Consider the following 14,938-nt stretch of genomic DNA (forward strand, 5'->3'; position numbering starts at 1 on the left):
AATCACAGCTCACTGCAACCTTGAACTCCTGGGCTCAAGCAATCCTCCCATCTCGGCCTCCTGAGTAGCTGGAACTACAGGCACATGCCACCAAGCCTAGCTAATTCATTGTTTTTTGGTAGAGATGGGGTCTTACTATGTGGCCCAGGCTGGTCTCAAACTCCTGGGCTCAAGCAATTCTCGGATTCCGTGGCTCATGCCTGTAATCTCAGCACTTTGGGAAGCCGTGGTGGGAGGATCACTTGAGGCCAGGAGTTCAACATCAGCCTGGGCAATCTAGCAAGATCCCCATCTCTACAAAACGAAAAATAAAAAAACAAAGATAGGCATGCAGACAAACAGTTATACACATTATACACAAGTATGTACAGATACTGTTGCAGAAAGGAGAATTTAGATTTGAGGAGGTCAGGAAATACTTCAAGTGGAGCCGATGCCTGAGCTTGGTCTCTACAGGAAAGTTACATTTGTGAGGGTGGGCATGGGGCAGAGAGAGGAGTGAGGACAAAGGCTCAGAAGCATGAGAGTAGCAGTGGGTTAAAGAAGCACAGAGGAGTTTTCTGTGGCAAAACAGCCCTGTGGAGTGGCAGAGCAGATGTCATTACCTAGTCCACGGGGTGTAACATTGGACATATCACTTAGCTAAGCCAGTTTCCTCATCTGTGAAAAGGGACACTTTAAAATATCAGTACTGCTCAAAATGTGGTCGGTGGACGGGCAGCATCAGCACCGTCTATCCATCAGTTGGAAATGCAAATTCAGTGGCCCACCCAGACCTTCTCATCAGAATCTCTGAGTGTGGGCCCTAACACCGCTTTCACAAGCGTATCAGGCAATTTTTATACACATCAAAGTTTAAAAAGTATTGATTTAAATTACGGCCTAGCAAACCATAGATCATGGGCTGAACTGGCTCGCTGTCAGTTCTGCACAGCTTATAAGCTGAGAACAATGGAAAAGAAGAAGAAGAAGAAGAACAATATTTTTTTGACATGTGAAATTATTTGTAAAGCCCCTACGTAACATCCTCAATTTTGCTTCTTGTCCTGCAAAACCCAAAGTATTTACTATCTGACTTTTTTTGTTTGTTTGTTTTTTGAGACAGGGTCTTACTCTGTAGCCCAGGCTGGAGTGCAGTGGCACAATCTCAGCTCACTGCAACCTCTGCCTCCCAGGTTCAAGTGATTCTCCTACATCAGCCTCCCTAGTAGCTGGGACTACAGGCACCTGCCACCACACCCTGCTAATTTTTGTGTGTGTGTGTGTATTTTTTGGTAGAAATGGGATTTTGCCACGTTGGCCAGGTTGGTCTTGAACTCCTGACCTCAAGTGATCCACCTGCCTTGGCCTCCCAAAGTGCTGGGATTACGGGTGTGAACCATCACACCCCGCCCTACCTGACTCTTTACAGCGAAAGTTTGCTGGCTGCAGTTTTGAATGGTCATTCAAACTCTTTCTGACGCAGGATAATTCTATGGAGTCTTCCTAATGAGCTGCATTGGAAAGAGGAACTGACACAGATAACTCAAAACTGGCTAATTTTTACAAATGACATTTGGCATCAGAAGGCATTCATAGGACATTATATTCGTCACTAGTGTCTCTTCTTTTTGACAGTGGCCAGGAAGTGTGGGAATGGGGCTGGGATCAGGGCAGCTGGGGCAGGAAAAGGCATCAGCCAGCCCAGGGAGCAAGGTTTGCTGAAGCCGAGGCCCTTGGGCATGTTGAAAGCAGCCTCAGGTGCAGGATAGATTTGCATCTGAGCTGCCAGTTGGTGGGTGTCTGGGTGAGGGCCTGCCCTCCAGACCGTGTCTGGATGTTAACGAGGTCGCTGGAGTTTGTGCAGGTGCCTATGGCTGCTACCCAGCACTGGCTGGGAACTGAAGAGCCCTGAGCACAGATTATGGCTCCACCACTTGCTAGTTGGGTGACCTTGAACTGTTTTCTGAGCCTCTTGAATCTAGTGCAATTCAGTTCAGCAGACGTTTGTGCCAGGCACAGTGCTAGGCACTGGAGACACAGCAGAGAGCAAGCCTCAGTTTCTCTGGCTAAAAATGGAGATAATCCTTGAGTGCTTATACGGCGTCAGTTACCTATACACAGTGGTGTACTGTAGGCATGCGTAGAATGTCCGTTCCCATCCCTCTTCTCTTCAAACCAAGGTGTGTGTGTGCGTGTGTGCATGTGTGTCTGTGTGTGCACATGTCTCTGTGTGTGTGTGTCTTTATGTGTGTGTGTATGTGTGTGTATGTGTGTGTTTTGGGTCTGGATGTGAGTCACAGGACACAAATCTCTGGGTCAAAATGAGCATAGGAAACCATAGGCCCATCTCCCAGTGTGTCTAAAAGAGGAAAACCTATTCATTCATTCATTCATTCATTCATTCATGCAACCAGTACTACTGAGCACCTGCTCTGTTCCAGGCACTGCTTCACAGCAAGTTCTAGGGCGGGGGCAGTGAGCAAGACAAGGTCCTCAAGGAGCTCCCTGTCCAGTGGAGAAACATAAACTAGAAAACAAACATACATGTAATCTCCAAAAGTTACAAGTGTTATGGAAAAAACTAACAGAGGCGGAAGAGGAAGCTGTTCTTACATGGAGTCGTCTCAGAAGCGGGATGGGGGAGCCTGTAGAGGAAGTAGGTCCCCTCAGGCAGAGGGAATCCCGTTGCAAAGGCCCCAAGGCAGGGCTGGGCTTGGCAGGTTTGAGGAACAGCAAGAATGCCAGAGTGAGCGAGGGGTGCAGACATCGTGGCCTGGGCTGGATCACACAGGCTTTGCAGGCCCTGGATTTTATCCCAAGTGTGCCCAGGAGCTCTTCAGGCCAGGTGACCAGAAGCCCTGCTGCCTTGGTTTGTCAGAGCCCCAGACTTCTCCCAGAAGAGACAACCCCACATCCAGGGACCCTGGAAACCTCACAGATTCTCTTTCCCAAGCCACACACGAGGTGTAACTCTCCAAAATTAGACGTGGCCACTGCTTCGGAAAATCTCTTTAATCAACCTGTCATCAGTCCCCCGAGGGTTTGTTAAGGATCTGCCCTCACCCTTTGCCCCAACCTGGGTATGGCTGAGGGGAATATGGACAAATAAGATCCTGTGATTAGGAACGGCTGGGAGTCGGGCAGCCCTGGGTCATTCCCCTGGCCCTGCCACATTATTTAAACTCACCAAACCTTAATTTCCTTGTCTATAAAATGGACCTATCCGTATGTCTCAAAAGACTTCTCATGGGATGAATGAGTACTCAGCAAATGGTGGCTGCTCTTATTACTATTACCTATTATTAATTCATCCAGTGAATATTTATTTAGTGACTACGATGCAGCTAGCACTATGCTACGCCTGTGGTGTAGAAATAAGCAGAAGGGAAACGCTCCCTGTCTTCACAGGAAATCGTCCTGCAGTTCTGTGTTGGGTGCTAGGTAGGGACAGACAGGGGAGTAACAAAGCCAGAGTGAGCAGCTGACCAGACGCAGGCATTCAGGGAGGCTTCCTGAAGTCAGCTGCAAGCCGAGCCCCGACATACGTGCAGGAGTGAGCCAGGTGACAAGGGCGGAGGGAGACTCCAGGATGAGAGGACAGAGCACGAAAAACTGCGAGGTCCAAAACTTGCCATCCAGCTAGGAGATAAAGCTGAAACTTGCATCTTATCCTCAAAGGTTCAGAAGTCTTCTCCACTGCCCTCCTTTTCTTGCAATCAAATGCTACAAAGGAACCAGCAGTTTTCCAAACTGGAGATGTCAATGCATTAGTGGATGGTGAAGTCAGTTCAGTGGGTCAGGACCTGCATTTTTCAAAAGGAAAGAACAGAGCAGAACAGAATAGAAAAGTATCGGAGTATTTCACAGAGAATAAGATAAAGTATTATTTTCTGAAATATTTATTCAGTTGGTGAGATACACATATATATGCACACACACACAATGTGTGAGAGTGTGTGTGTGTTTAAAAGTGTCTGCATTTATGTATGTTTTGCAATGTAAAATGTGTTTCTTACTGCAAGTCATGGTCCAAAAAGTTTGACGCTCATTCTAAGGTGACTTGACTTGGCGTCTTCTTCAAAGCCCTGCCATTCCCATCTCGCAGACCCCTCCCTGTCGTCTAGGCTTTCTCTTTGGTCTGAGGATAAGCTCTCCAGCTCTCGCATGGGAAGGGGAAGGTGGGGCTGGTGCAGGAGCTCTGGCCTCCCAAACCCTGTTGTGAGCTGCTTGGCACCCCTCCCCCTCCTATAGCTCTCATTCCTCGCCTGGCCATATATAGCAAAGCTAAAAACAGCTGCTGACTTAAAGCACACGCACACGCCCCAGCCCTGAAAGAGTTATGTGCCTGTTGCGTGGCTGGCTGGCTGTTCCCACCAAGACACTCACGGACTCCAGACCTCCTAGAGTCCTTAGTGCTTGTTGTTTTCTGAGGTTCTTGGTCCTGGGGCCCCTGCGTTGGCCTCAGAGACCCATAAATACCCTGAAACTTCAGGCGTGATGTGAACATACATGCAACACTATCTGTGTTTTTCTGGGAGGCATTTTCTCACATAGTCTCAGATTCTCCAAGTCATCTCTGGCTCAAATAAGTTCCAGAACCACTGATGACTTTATTAATCCCCTCCCCAAAATGTGCACTGGAAGAATGAAGCTCGAAGTTGACTTTTTTCCATAAAGCTAATAAAAATAATAACGCTAAGGCCAAGATGGACAGATTGCTGGGGCCCAGGAGTTCAAGACCAGCCTGGGCAACATGGTGAAACCCCATCTCTACAAAAAAGAAAAATACAAAAATTAGCTGGACGTGGTGGCACATGCCTATAGTCCCAACTACTTGAGAGGCTAAGGTGGGAGGATCGCTTGAGCCCGGGAGGTTGAGGCTGCAGTGAGCCGTGATCACACTACTGCACTCCAGGCTACGCAACAGAATGAGACACTGTGTCAAAAAAATATATATAATAATAATAATGATAGTTAATATTTTTGGAGTGCTTACTAAGTCCCAGGCACCGTTCTTAGCACTTGAGGTTCTTGAGGTATGTTATGTTATTTATTTATTTATTTTTTGAGATGGAATTCCACTCTTGTTGCCCAGGCTGGGGTGCGACGGCGCGATATTGGCTCACTGTAACCTCTGCCTCTTGGATTCAAGCAATTCTCCTGCCTCAGCCTCCTCAGTAGCTGTGACTACAGGCGTGTGCCACCATGCCCAGCTAACTTTTTGTTTTAGTAGAGACGGGATTTCACCGTTTTGGCCAGGCTAGTCTCGAGCTCCTGACCTCAGGTGATCCCCCTGCTTTGGCCTCCCAAAGTGCTGGGATTACAGGGGTGAGCCACTGCACCCAGCCTGTTGTATCGTTTAAACCGTCACACGACAACCTCATGGAGAAGTAGTTATGGCTCCTGTTTTACATATGAGGAAACTGACGTGGAGATCATGCAAGTACCTCACTCAAGGTCGTCTAGCTAATAAGAGGCAGAGATGCAATTTGACAATAATAAGTGATCATTAAACATTTTGTATTATAAATAAGTATTTTAAATAATAAACAGTAAACAATGATACAGAATAGGACATGCTTCATAATTCGTGAGACCCAGTGCAAAATGAAAATGTGGACCCCTTCTTTAAAATCATTAAGAATTTTAAGATGGGGACAACAGAGCATTAACCCAGGCGCAGGGCCCTTCTGAGTGCTGGGTCCTAGGAGACTGCATGGTTCCAGCACCCACGAAGCTGGCCTTGACAATAGTAATAACTGTGCCTGGCTACTAGTTAATATGCCTTTACTATGTACCAGACTCCGGCTAAGAGTCTTATGGGCATTATATCACTTGGGTTACCTCAAACCCTCTCATCTACTACCCTAGTGGCTTTTAAACTGTTATAATTGCAATCCCACTATAAGATATGTGTTTTATTCCTTCCCTGGTGGTGAATGCAAAAAAAAATATGTATTTTACATTGTAATTCTATACCTATACACATCTAAAAAGAATGTAAAATTGAAACAAACCATCACGAAACAAGATTTCCCTTCCTAGGTGCAATGCTTGCTATTTTCTCTTTTATTCTATTTTGTTGAGAGAATTAAATGAGGCCCTGATCCATGTAAAGCTCTTAGAACAGGGTATGGCATGTGTTAGTGCTTTTATTACTACTACTACTATTATTATTATTACATGCTGAAAAGTTGAGACTTTATGTTTAATTATGATGATTGGGTCAAAAACCCAAGCTTCTGTGCTCTGGATCCAGTTTTCTTTCTTCTGCTCAAAGCTTATGACTTAAGCTAATTTTAGTCCAATTGACTCTGAACACAGGAGCTACGTGATTTTGCCAGGCTGGAGGACTGAGCAGTAAGTAGCTGGTATCACATTCTCTGGGCCTGTGACACATGTTCCTTGCAGAGATAAGCTTGAAGGAACTTAACTTCCATATTTATTTATTTATTTATTTGCATAATAGAATATCTTTTCTGCTGATCAGTTTGTCTATCTTTATGCCAATGTCATGCTGCCTTGGTTACTGTAGCTTTATATTGTCATAAAATCAGAGTAAATTCTTCAACTTTGCTCTTCTTGTTCAAAATTGGATTATTCTAGATCATTTCCATTTTAAAATCAGCTTCTTCAGCCTGGGCAGCAGAGTGAGACCCTGTCTCAAAAACAAAAACAAAACAAAACAAACAAAGGAAAGAAAACCAGCTTCTTGATTTCTGAAAAAGGCCTGCTGGGATTTTGATGAAGATTGTATTAAATCTATAGATCAGTTTGGGAGAATGGACATCTTATTATCAGTGAGTCTTCCAACCCATGAACATGGTATATATCCCTATTTGTTTAGGTTTTCTTTAATTTCACGTAGCAATGTTTTAGAGATTTCAATGTCTTACGCATCTTTTGTTAATTTTATCCCTAGATATTTTATTTTCTGTGATACTGTAAATGGCATTTAACATTTTATTTTTTCAATTGTTCACTGCTAGTTTATAGAAATACAACTATTTTTGTATATTGACTTTGAATTCTTTTACCTTGCTCAGTTAATTTCTTAGTTCTAGTGGATCTTTTTGTTTTTGTTTTTCAGATGAAAAGGAGTCTCTTTTAACTTAAAATAGTTTGATTGTTATTGAAAACCAAGTGTAGAGGCCCTGAGAGAATCTGATATTACTAAAGGAAGACATGTGATATTTAAGCATCTGAGACTTGGGGTAGCCAGATCTGGGTTCAAATCCCAGCTGTGCTGGTTCTTAACCATATGAACCTGGGTGCAGCATGTAACCTTCCTGAGCTTCTGTTTCCTTTTTTCCTTTAGGGATGTGTTAAAATCGCCCTCAGAATATGGTCGAGACAAGGAAACAAGATAATACATATGAAGCACTTAGCATCATGCCTGGCACATAGGAAATGCCAAAATATATATTCCTGTATTTCCTTCACATTCCAAAGGGTGAATTAATTCAGGATGGCCTGAACCATAGCTGTCCCTGTCTTCGGGAAGATATTTGAGGACAAAAACGAGTTTTTGACTTTGGAACAGTAAATAAGACAAGACTCTGATTCGCTTAGTTCTGCCTTGAGTCCTGCCAGTGTAGATGGAATCCATGCCAGACACGATTCCATTTCGAATGTAGAATCAGCATAATTTAACCTCATCTTGGAAATCTCATGTCCCAGTTCACAGCCAGGCATCAGTGTGACAGTCAGCTAAGCTGCTGTCTTGGCAGCTTCTGGGCATTCTATGGAGACCCCAGGAGAGCACAGCAGACCCTTAGCAGGACAGAAAAGCGGACTGTATTAGTCTTTCCTCTCCACGGCCTTGTTTTCAGTGATTCATGTGCCCGATTGGCCAAATATCTGCAGACGTGCCCCTGTCCAAGGCCAGGCTTCTGGGATTCATCGAGCTTGCTTGTTTCCAGGGCCTGCTAATTCCGTGCCCAGCAGCTGTTCCCCGGAGCAGGCCCTGCCCTCCACACCCTCATGAGGAATGCCGAGTCTCATTTTCTGAGGGCCCTGGTTGAGGGTGGGGTGTGGGGCGAGGGGAACAGGGTTGCTTCCTGCCATAGATTTCCTGCCTTGGAGGGTTATCCTTGTTCTCACCTATCCCTTCCCAAGCTGAAGCCACAGAGTAGGAGAGAAGTTAGGGCTGGCACACCTCCCTCCCGTGTAACTTTCATTCCCTGCTTAAAGGGAACTGATGAGAGTTGCCTGGCACAGATCTGCGCCTGGCAGAATCCACAGAGCAGCCCAGGTGTGCTAGGAACTCCAGAGTGACCCCTGCTCCAGGCCAGGAATGAGCACCTTATGCCTGGAGGTCTTCCTGCCAATGCTGGCTGACCATTGCTGTGGATGGGGTAGAGTTGGAGTCACACATGGAGGCTGGACGGCTGCATGCAGCCTGCAGGGGACACTCTGGATGGCATGCACCATGTTTTTATTATTTCTATTTGTAATTAAATTGGAATCCTTTATGGGTACTTTTTTTTTTTTTTTTTAACAGGGTCTTGCTCTGTCACCCAGGCTGGAGTGCAATGGTACAATCACGGCTCACTGCAGCCTTGACCTCCTGGGCTCAAGCAATCCTCCCACCCCAGCCTGCGAGTACCTAGGATTACAGGCGCACATCACCATGCCTGGCTAATTTTTTTGTAGAGATGGGGTTTCTCCTTGTTGCCCTGGCTGATCTCAAACTCCTGAGCCCAAGCCATCCGCCTGCCTCAGCTTCCCAAATTGCCGGGATTACAGGTGTGAGCCACTGTGCCTGGCCTATGGCTACCTTTTAACGAAGTGATCAAATTTAACATCATCAGTGACAGACAAACCTACAGTATGTACCCTTGATGGGATGTACGGAGAAGGCCAGCACTTTAAGAGGCCAAGGCAGGAGGATTGCTTGAGCCCAGGAGTTCAAGACCAGCCTGGGCAATATAGTGAGACCCTGTCTCTAAAAAAAAAAAAAAAGACAGGATCTGACTCATTTGTTGAGATTCTTTTAGCTATTGTGTTGAGAAGAGGCTGTTTTGGGAAGACAGGTATTAGGTGAGGGGGAGGTGGCATGGATACCAACTAGTGAGTTTATTACAATTATTACTGGTGAGATGATGGTGGTTTGCACCACTACCTTGTAGCAGCAGAGGTGGTGAGAAGACACATTTTGAAGCAAAAGCTTATAGACTGGATAGGATTGAGAGAAAGAGGAGTTAAAGATGGTCCCAAGGCTTTTGCCTGAACCATGGAAGGATGGTGTTGCCATGAACTGAGATGGGGCGAGGGTTTGAGGAGGGAAGGTCAGGAGTTCAGTACTGGACACCATGGGTGAGAGATGCCTGTTGAAAGTGTCCGTGGGCATTGGGGTTGTGGGCAGGCCTGTGCACAGGTAGGTGGGGCTCCTTTTAGACCCTCTCCCCTTGACCGTTCTTGCCTTCTGCACACACAATCATTTCTGGTCTCCAAGGCCCTTAGGGTTGCTGAGCTGACCCCAGGCCTGGAAATGGGCCTTTCCCTCAGGCCACAGGCTCCAGGGCTGTCAGCACCCAGGCGATGCCTCCTGGTTAATCCCCTGCTTCTGGGGTGAGCTACGGGGCATCATCTGGGGCAGCAGCCTCTGGATGTAGGGGTGGTGGAGCCCTGTCGGCTCAGGGACTTGTCACCCACCTGCTGCAATCTGACCCTGTTCCTGGGAGCTGGTCCCAAATGCCGCCAGCTCCTCCGCTTCGGGTTGTCTGTTGGTGATCCCAGGAAACCAGAGACGGTGGAGATTTGATGGACAGCAGCATTTGGAAGCCATGGGAAGGGACTTTGGTGCCAGCCTTGCAGGCCAGCCAGAGAGCAAGGCCTTGGGATTGTTATGGGAAAAATGTAACGCAGTCTAAATGCTCACCGAAGGGACTGTTAATTATGAGACCATGCGATGAAGTACAACAGGCCTTTAAAAAGACAGAGGTGGACCCACCTGTATTCATACAGAAAGAAATCTAGGGCATTATAAGTGAACAAAAGCCATTTGGCGAATATTTATTGAGTGCCTGCTAGGTGCTATGTAGTGTTCTCAGAGATGGGATCAGTGGTAGACTGGTGAACAGCTAATCTTTTAGTCTATTTGTGATGAGTATATGGTTGCAAATTGGCAGAAAAAGGCCTGGAAGGATCTAAATCATTAACAGAAGTTACCCTGGGGAGACCGGACAAAGGTGTTTTCTTTTATATACTCTTCTGTTGTTTGGATTTTTTTGCAATGAGCATACGACTTTTTAAATTTTGTTTTCTTTTTTTTAAATTTGAGACAGGGTCTCACTCTGTTACCCAGACTGGAGTGCAGGAGGGATCTTGGCCTCCACCGCAACCTCCACCCCTGCACGGGGCTCAAGCAATCCTCCCATGTCAGCCTCCTGAGTAGCTGGGACCACAGACATGCACCACCACAACCGGCTACTGTTTTTGTAGTTTCAGTAGAGACAGGGGTTGACCAGGCTGGTCTTGAACTCCTGAGCTCAAGAGATCCACCCACCTCAGCTTCCCAAAGTGCTGGGAGTCATGACTGTAGTCATGAGCCACCACACCTGGCTCACTGCAACCTCCGCTTCTCGGGTTCAAGCGATTCTCCTGCCTCAGCCTCCTGAGTAGCTGGGATTACAGGCAAGCGCCACCACACCTGGCTAATTTTTGTATTTTTAGAGATGGGGTTTTCACCATGTTGGACAGGCTGGTCACGAACTCCTGACCTCAAGTGATCTACCTGCCTTGGCCTCCCAAAGTGCTGGGATTACAGGCGTGAGCCACTGCACCTGGTCTAACTTTTGCAATTTTTAAAAAGTGCTTCCTCCATACAAACAGTATTTACATGTAGACCTAATAAGGAGCCCTCAGGATGCAAAAAGGGTTGGGGGTGGGGGTGTCTAAGCACAGTTTTCCAGAATGTAGGCTCAGAATCCTGGATGGCCTCCCTCTGTTTCTCCCCACTCTGGGTACTCAGCTTTTCTATGCAAGGCAGGGCTGAAAGAGCAATTGAGGCAAGGGACCTGTTTTTCAGTCCCAGCTGAGCTACTCCTGGGCTGTGTGGCCTTGGGTAGGTCCCTCTACCTCTCTGAGCCTGAGCTTCCTCCCCTGTATAATGAAGGAATAAGACTACGCTTACCCATGAAGGTAAGCAGATTTTCTCACGCACAACACTGGCTAATTGGGTGTGGCTACCTGTGGAAGTGGTGAGGGGGGACTGCAGGCTATAGTGCTACTCAGCCTCATGATCCATTAGCAATGTCAGTTGTGGACACGGGATGGGGAATAAGTGGCCTATGTGATGGATTACTTATGGGCTTGGACTAGAAGATCTTATCATCGTCTGATGAATTGTTTGTTTGTCTGTTTTGACATGGAGTCTCTCTCAGTTGCCCAGGCTGGAGTGCAGTGGTACGATCTTGGCTCACTGCAACCTCCGTCTCCCGGGTTCAAGCAATTCTCTGCCTCAGTCTCCTGAGTAGCTGGGATTACAGGCATGCGCAAGCACGCCAGGCTAATTTTTGTGTTTTTAGTAGAGACGGGATTTTGCCATGTTGGCCAGGGTGGTCTTGAACTCCTGACCTCGTGACCCACCCACCTTGGCCTCCCAAAGTGCTAGGATTACAGGTGTGAGCCACAGTGCCCGGCCTTTGTTTGTCTGTTGTATGGATAAAATTAACTTATTAGGACAATGGTATTATAGTACAGGAAGAGTTTAATAAATGTAGGGCTAGTCAAGTGGGAAGATGGGGGTTTATTATTTAAATTTATGTCTCTGAAAGTTTGGAAGGTAGCGTTTTTTAAGGATAGTTTGGCGGGCAGGGGGCTAGGGAGAGGGAAATGTTGATTGGTTGGATTGGGGATGAAATTATAGGAAGTCGAAGCTGGCTTTTTTGTACTGAGGCAGTTTCGGGGTGGGGGTTATAGGACTGGTTGAATTAGTTTTTTGTTATGAGTCACAGGTCTGGGTAGAATCGTCAGAATGTAAAAGTTCAAAAAATATTTTAAAGGCCAATTTTAGGTTTTGACAGTAGTGATGTTATCTATAGGAGTCACTGGGGAGGTTACAAGTTCTGTAACCTCTGGCTATATTTCTCTGGAGTCATAATTTTATAAAGGCGGTTTTGGTCTCTGAGTAAAGAGGGGGTTAGTTTCAGGAAAAGACTGTTAACTATTTTTGTCTTAAACTATTAACTCAATTTTTGAGTAGTTAGTTTGGTCTATGTCCAGGCATGAACGAAGATAGTTAGCTTGTGAGGTTAGAAGTAAGATGGAATCAGTTATATCGATTTTTTTTGCTGTTAAATATTTTTATGTCAGATTTTTTTCACTGTCATAATTTTTATAAAAGCGGTTTTAATCTCCAAGCTCCACTCCAGCTGTGACCTTCTCAGGATTGAAATATTCTCACTTACACCAGAGTTGAGGTTGTCTATGGCTGTGTGGCACATTTGCAATAGAAACCTGAGAGCTCATATTAAATATGAGTTATTGAGCCGGGCTTGGTGGCTCCTGCCTGTGATTGCAGCACTTTGGGAGGTTGAGGCAGGAGGATTGCTTGAGTCCAGGAGTTCAAGAGCAGCCTGGGCAACATAGTGAGACCACATCTCTACAAAAAATAAAATTAGCCAGGCGTGATGGCACGCACCTGTGGTCCCAGTTACTTGGGAGGCTGAGGTGGGAGGATCACTTTAGCCCAGGAGGTTGAGGCTGCAGTGAGCTGTGATTGTGCCACTGCACTCCAGCTTGGATTACAGAGCGAGACTCTGTCTCAAAACAAAAGGAAACAAAACAAAAAATATTTATATATACACACATACAGGTTACTAGAGCCAGCTCCTACTGGCTCATGAGAGCTCAGGAACTTTGCAGTCATGGTGGGGATATTTACACAGTGGAAACTGACTAATAATACAAACTGAAGTTGGTTGGTTTGTTTTTCCTAAAGAGCTGGTTTGCTACTATATCCTGACTATTGTACTACTATGAAATGCCCCTTTTTCCTTCTCACCCCAATTTAGGGTGAGCAGCCATCTCAATTTGCCTGAAACTGCCCGGTGTTAGCATTGAAATTTCCACATCCCAGGAAATCTCTCAGACATAGGCAAACTGGGATGACTGGTCACCCTACAGTCTTTTCCCATGAAGTGAAGGGAGCCAACCTTTGTTGAGAGCCTGAGATCTTTGCTAGATAAACCATGTAATACAGCAACCTTGCAAAGGAAACTTGCTATGCTCACTTTACTGAGAGGAGACAGACTCAAAGAGACCTTATTCAAAGCCTGTGCCTGTTAATGCATTTGACAGTATCTGCTGAATGTCTTCCATGTGTTAGTTCGTGCATGGAGTGCTGGGGATGCTGTGGTGGGCAAGGCAGACCTGTCCCTGCCCCCAAGTGCATGTATCCTAACAGCAGGGACCGGCATCTAACAGTTACTTAAATACAAAATGTGATACATATTTTGAAGGGAAAACAGAAGAGTTTATGAACTGATAACAGGGAAACCTGGTCTGGTCTGATAATCAGAGAAGGCTTCCTTGAGGAAGTGATGTTTGAGCAGAGATCTGCAGGATGAATAGGGCTAAACTGGGTGACAGGGAAGGCCACACAGGCAGGCAGAAGGGACAGCAAATGCAAAGGCTTGGAGGTGGGACCTGAGCATGCTGTGTTCCAGAAAAGGCTGGAGCACAGACTCAGAGGGAGAGTGGGGTGGATGAGGCTGGAGAGATTGGCAAAGCCCAGATCATGAGGGTTTTGTGGGTCACAGTGAGGAACTTGAACTTCATCCTTCTAATAGATTCTAGGCTACCCCTTCAGACACTCCTTAAGACCAAGGACACATTCCCTGAGCTGCCAGGAGTGTTAGCAGCTGACAGATCCTAGCTGGGTATTTCTCTCCAACAAAGGGAGCTGCCTCATTCACATCCAATGACTGTAATGACCTGGCCCCCTTGCTTGGATTTTGGGCAACGCTGAAGGGCTATACCAACTTAAATCCCCCTGGGATCAGTTGAAGATTCTGTTGCAGATGTTCAGCTCCTTCCACTGCCAAATCCTGATTCCTTCCTTACACGTGCTCTTCCTGAGAGCACTCCCCACTAAATCTCCCACACATCATCTCAGCTTCAGAATCTGTTCCCTAGGGATCCTGACCCGAAACAATCCTCAAGGCACTGGGAAGTTACTGCAGGGTTTTAAGAGGGAGAGTAACCTGCTGAGAGTTGTATCTTACGAAGAAGACGAGTGGCAGCAGCAGAGGGTCAACTGAAGTCGGGGGCAGGGAGGATACTACTGTCATGATCAAGGGAGAAAAGGATGTGGCTTGGACTAGACAGATAGGGTAGAGACCAAGAGAATTAAGGAGTATCGCAGTGCGTCATCATGAGAAAGTCATTTAAAGTCTTAGTTTCAGTTTTTCCAATTGTAACATCGAAATGATGATACCTGTATCTGTTAGGATACTTTCTTATCTATTCATTTTAACGATATATTAAGCAAAATTAAGGAGAAATTCAGAGTCAGGTCTATCTGTAGAGCATGTGATTTCCATTATTCTTTGCTACCTCCAAAGATGTCTTAGCTCTTACTTACTTTCTCTGGGATGCTGGGTCCATAGTCTTTATCAAGGTGGGTTAGAGCCAAGCTGGGATGAGTCCCTTATAATCAGGAGCATCTGTGTGGTGTTTGTGGCATGGGCATGTGTGCTGACCACAGTGAGCATTTCTGGTTCACCTGGTCTGATCTTGGTATGCTTGGAAAAGAGCCACTAACCCCTGGACTCCCTGATGCTCCCCCTATATCTGCCATGCTCCATCTTAAACACTGTCTGAAATTTGTTGATGACACTTCGTGGGCCACCCAAAGATCTTGTGTCAACATCTGGTACTATGTGAGAGGACTTGGAGAAGGATCAGGGATGGCTGGTAGACAAAACAGGCAAGAGAAAGACAAGAGAGC

General features: G+C 46.1%; 1 protein-coding gene across 2 annotated transcripts in view; it reads left to right on the forward strand.

The window, feature by feature from the left end:
• JPH2 (junctophilin 2) overlaps positions 1-14,938 on the forward strand; it is a 74,494-nt gene that overhangs the window by 2,318 nt on the left and 57,238 nt on the right. The window contains exon 2 of one of the 2 annotated variants that reach the window (XM_030825634.1): positions 7,301-8,462. The exons of the other annotated variant lie outside the window; for it this stretch is intronic. Within the exon in view, the coding sequence (XP_030681494.1) occupies positions 7,301-7,311 (11 nt within the window). The 3' untranslated portion in view covers positions 7,312-8,462. Of the gene's footprint in view, positions 1-7,300; positions 8,463-14,938 lie in introns of those variants that run through there. 2 annotated transcript variants of the gene reach the window in all.

The sequence above is a fragment of the Nomascus leucogenys genome, chromosome 13 (assembly GCF_006542625.1).
Source record: "Nomascus leucogenys isolate Asia chromosome 13, Asia_NLE_v1, whole genome shotgun sequence".
Lineage (NCBI taxonomy): Eukaryota > Metazoa > Chordata > Mammalia > Primates > Hylobatidae > Nomascus > Nomascus leucogenys.